This window comes from Cryptomeria japonica, chromosome 10 (assembly GCF_030272615.1).
Source record: "Cryptomeria japonica chromosome 10, Sugi_1.0, whole genome shotgun sequence".
Lineage (NCBI taxonomy): Eukaryota > Viridiplantae > Streptophyta > Pinopsida > Cupressales > Cupressaceae > Cryptomeria > Cryptomeria japonica.
In genome coordinates this window covers 105,417,816-105,421,975 of record NC_081414.1, presented here as the reverse complement: position 1 = coordinate 105,421,975, position 4,160 = coordinate 105,417,816, and the positions used below count along the sequence as shown (strand labels likewise).

Genomic DNA, 4,160 nt, shown 5'->3' with positions numbered 1-4,160 from the left:
AAAACTTCTTTATTGAATGACACCATTTTCACATCCTAGAAGAATCTGGTCTTTGGCAAACCTCTAAAACTCAACTATTGAAGTTGGCATGTGATTGCAAGTGTTGAACACTAAAAATATACATCAAAGATTAGACATTAATAGGCTAGTATAGAGGGTGAAAAGTGAACTTCTACAAAAGGATAAATGTCCTTTTGAGAGCTCAATTTTTCTCCTTATATTCAAATAAACCAAAGATGCCAAAAAATTCTATTTTATCAATTTAACAATAAACTAAGGTTTATGTTGATGTCATGCTTCAGTATTCTTCTCGTATATGGTATTTTGGATTGTGTCAATGCATTGGGTCTCATGGTAATTCTGGAGGCTTGGCCCTTTTTTGGGATCCTCGTAAGATTGTTCCTCTCTGGTGGATTTCTAATCATTCTTCTATTTCCATGGTTGCTTCCGCTTTGGATTCTGGTGAGACGATTCTAATTTCTAATGTTTATGCTCCACTTGATATCCGATGTAAAACCCAACTTTGGGCGCATCTTCAGTTTGTCCGCTCTTGTCCTCCTTATCTTCCTTGGATCTTAGGAGGTGATTTTAATTATGTGTTGAGTCTGGAGGAGAAAAGAGGAGGGTTGCCTCGATTGGGTTCGTCTTCTGATCTTTTTCGTGCTCAGGTGGATTTGCTTGCTTTAGTGGATGTTAAGCCCTCTAATGGGATTTTTACTTGGAATTATAGATGGGGTGGAGAGGAAACGATTTTTGAACGGTTGGATTGGTTTTTTGTCTCCTGTTTTTGGGTTGGTGGTGGTTTGGTTACTTCTTCTGAAATTCTTGACTGGAAAGGCTTTGATCACTGGCCTATTAAATTTTTTGCTTCTTCTTTTGCGACCCCAAAGAATCCTCCTTTTAAGTTTCAGCTTATGTGGCTTCAAGATTATTCACTGCATGACTTAGTGGTGGAGAGAGGGGGGTCCTGCTTTTGGCACAGCTATGTATTTCTTTGTTAAGAAGCTTCAGTATGTCAAGTATCACCTTAAGAGATGGAATGTGTCATGCTTTGGTAATCTTAAGTCTAAGAAGAAGAGTGCCTTGGAACGTCTTGCTATGATTGCTTGCCAGATCCAGGATAATGGTTTCTCGGATTCTCTTGGTATAGCTGAGTCCCATGCTTTGCGCAATGTGGAGGAATGGGAGCTTCATGAGGAGATGTTTTGGAAACAGAAAGTTCGGGTTGATTGGCTTCAAGAAGGTGATATGAATACTTCTTTTTTCTACCACTCTGTTTAGGCTCAACGTAATAAGAAATATATTTCCTCTCTGGTTTCTTTAGAAGGGATTCAGATTTCGTCTTTTCCAGCTATGTCTCATGAGGCTTGTCAGTTCTACTCTAATCTCTTTTTTGAAAATTCCTCCCCTACTGTGGAGGAGGAGAATTTGATTCTTTCTTGTATTCCCTCTCTAGTGACCAATACTATGAATGCTTCTCTCACTCCTTTGATTTCAATGTCTGAGTTAGAGAATGTTGTGTTTGGTATGAATAAAGGTAAATCTCCAGGCCCGGATGGGTTTCCTGTTGATGTTTTTCAGGATTTTTCAGATATTATTAATTTGGATTTATTGGAGGTTGTTCGGGAATCTCTTCATCATAAGAAGATGCTCCATGCTCTAAATTCTACTTTCTTGATTCTCATTCCCAAAAAGAAAGGTGTTGATAAGCTTGAATTTTATCGCCCTATTGCTCTCTGTAATGTGGTTTATAAGATTATTACTAAGTTGATTGCAGAGAGGATCAAAACTTGTCTTCCTCTTCTGATTTCTAAGTAACAAGGGGGTTTTGTGGCTAAAAAACAAATCCTAGATGGGGTGGTGGTGGCTTCTGAGGTTATTCACTCTATGACAAATTCAAAGGAGCGTGCTATGTTTATCAAATTGGATATGGCCAAGGATTATGACAGAGTTAAATGGAGTTTTCTTCAGAACATTCTTTTAGCCTTTGGTTTTAGTAAAGAGTGGGTGAGTTGGACTATGAGTTGTGTTACCTCTTTGTCTTTTTTGGTGATTGTGAATGGTGAACCTTCAGTGCCTTTTAGTGCTTCTCGTGGCCTTCGCCAAGGAGATCCTCTTTCACCTTACCTGTTTATTATTATGGCTGAAGGTCGGGGTCGTCTTCTTAAGTTTCGTACTTCTCAGGGCCTAATTCATGGTTGGCAATGGGGGAATGGGGTGCCTCAAATTTCACATCTTCAGTTTGTAGATGATACTACTCTTATGGGTTTGGCTCGTATTAGGGAAGTTGAATCTTTTCGTCATGTGTTGGATATTTACCTTGCTGCTTCTAGTCAAAAAGTTAATGAGCATGTAAATCTTCCATCTTCTTCTTTAATACTCCTCAGGCCATTCAGAGGCGGATTGTTGTTATTCTTCGGTTTCAGGTTGGGTCTCTCCCCTTTGTTTATTTGGGTATTCCTCTTACTATTGGTCGTCATCCCGGGTCTTCGTGGTGGATTCTTCTTGATAAGTTGCGCCAAAAGGTTAACCATTGGACTCATCGCTGGTTATCTACTACTACCAAACTGACTCTTTTTAAAAAAATTATTAAAACTTTGCCTATCTACGGATGTTTTTGTTCAAGCTGCTCCTATGTATTTTCTTAGGGAATTTGATGCCCTCTCTCGACAATTTGTTTGGAGTGGTTCTTTGTCGACTACTAAATGGAGCCTTGTTAAATGGGAAACTGTGTGCAGACCTAAGAATGTTGGTGGTCTTGGTTTACATTCTTCTATTTTGAATGGGCAAGTTCTTGATATTAAGTTGTATTGGTGTTGGTGCACTTGTAAGAATCAGCTTTGGGCTTGTATTCTTACCCATAAGAATCTTCCAGAGGTGAATGGGTTTGATGTTCCTCGCTTTCCTATGGAGGGACAGGGTTCTATGATTTGGAATACTCTTAAACTGGGGGCTTAGTTAGTTAAGAATGGGCTCTTTTGGATATGTCATTCTGGTTCTCAAGCTCTTTGTTGGCAAGATTCATGGGATGGTCGTCCTCCCATTCTTTCTACTCATCCTCACCTTCAGTCCCTTTCTAATATTTTTACTACTGTTGGTTGGGATTTTGTTGACCATTATAAGACTTCTCATAATGGTGGGTTGGTAGCTCATTTTTTGCTGGAAATTTTTTTCTGAATGGCCACTCAGAGGTTCTATGGAAGATAGAAAAGAGCTGGCTCAAATTCTTGAGTCTCGTGAGTGCACTACCTTTCCTAGGAATGATGTTTTGGGTTGGGCTAGTAGTGATTTATCTAAAAAACATTATGTTTCTACTGGCTATGCTAAGTTGTTGCCGCAAACTTTTGGGGACATTCAAGTCCCTTGGTGGAAGCAGGTTTGGTATAAGTTCTTTTGGCCAAAGTGCAACTTTTTCATGTGGTTGGTGGTTCATAATCGGTGTCTTACCTAGGATAATTTATGTAAGCATGGTTTTCAGGACCCCTCGATGTGTGTGTTGTGTTGTAATAGTGAAGAGAGTGTTTCTCATCTCTTTTTTCAATGTTCCTTCACTAGGCATATTTGGCATTTATGGTGGGAGTTGTGGAACCAATCTTGTTGGCATGTCTCTTCTTTGGCTGAGTTTTTTGTTAGATGGAGCAAGGCCCCTGCCAGAACCTCTTTTCTTCAAGTTGCTTGGACTCTTGGCCCTTCTTTTATTCTTTGGCATATATGGTTGGAAAGGAACCGTCAGTTTTTTCAAGATGTGGTGCTGGGAACCCACCCCTTGTGGTGGAAAATTCTCCACTCCTTGGGAAAAACTATTTCAGAAAAATGTGACTTATTTGAGGCTGTGGATTCGGGTGATGTTATGCTCTACAATTGGCTCCATCTTCCTTCTCCACAATGCCAACTCATGAGAAATAGATGTAGACACCCTTTTCAGAAGATAGATCAAGTGGGGAGGTGGTGTCCTCCTCCACAGGGTATTTTGAAAATCAACACGGATGGGTCTTCTCGGGGTAACCCTGGTCCTGCTGGCATTGGTGGCATTGATAGAGATAGCTCGGGGATTGTTTTGTTTCTCTTTTCTATTTATAAAGTTTGTTATACGAACAATTTGATGGAGGCTCTTGCCATTTTATTTGTTGTGGAGTGTGCTTGTGCTCTTGGATGGAGCA

General features: G+C 40.0%; 1 protein-coding gene across 1 annotated transcript; it reads left to right on the top strand.

Moving 5' to 3' along the window:
• Positions 1-293: 293 nt before the first annotated feature.
• LOC131858791 (uncharacterized) lies at positions 294-2,958 on the top strand. The gene is made up of 5 exons (XM_059212241.1): positions 294-791; positions 949-1,243; positions 1,352-1,746; positions 1,903-2,426; positions 2,649-2,958. The coding sequence occupies exons 1-5, from the start codon at positions 294-296 to the stop codon at positions 2,956-2,958; spliced, it is 2,022 nt and encodes a 673-aa protein (XP_059068224.1).
• Positions 2,959-4,160: the final 1,202 nt, after the last annotated feature.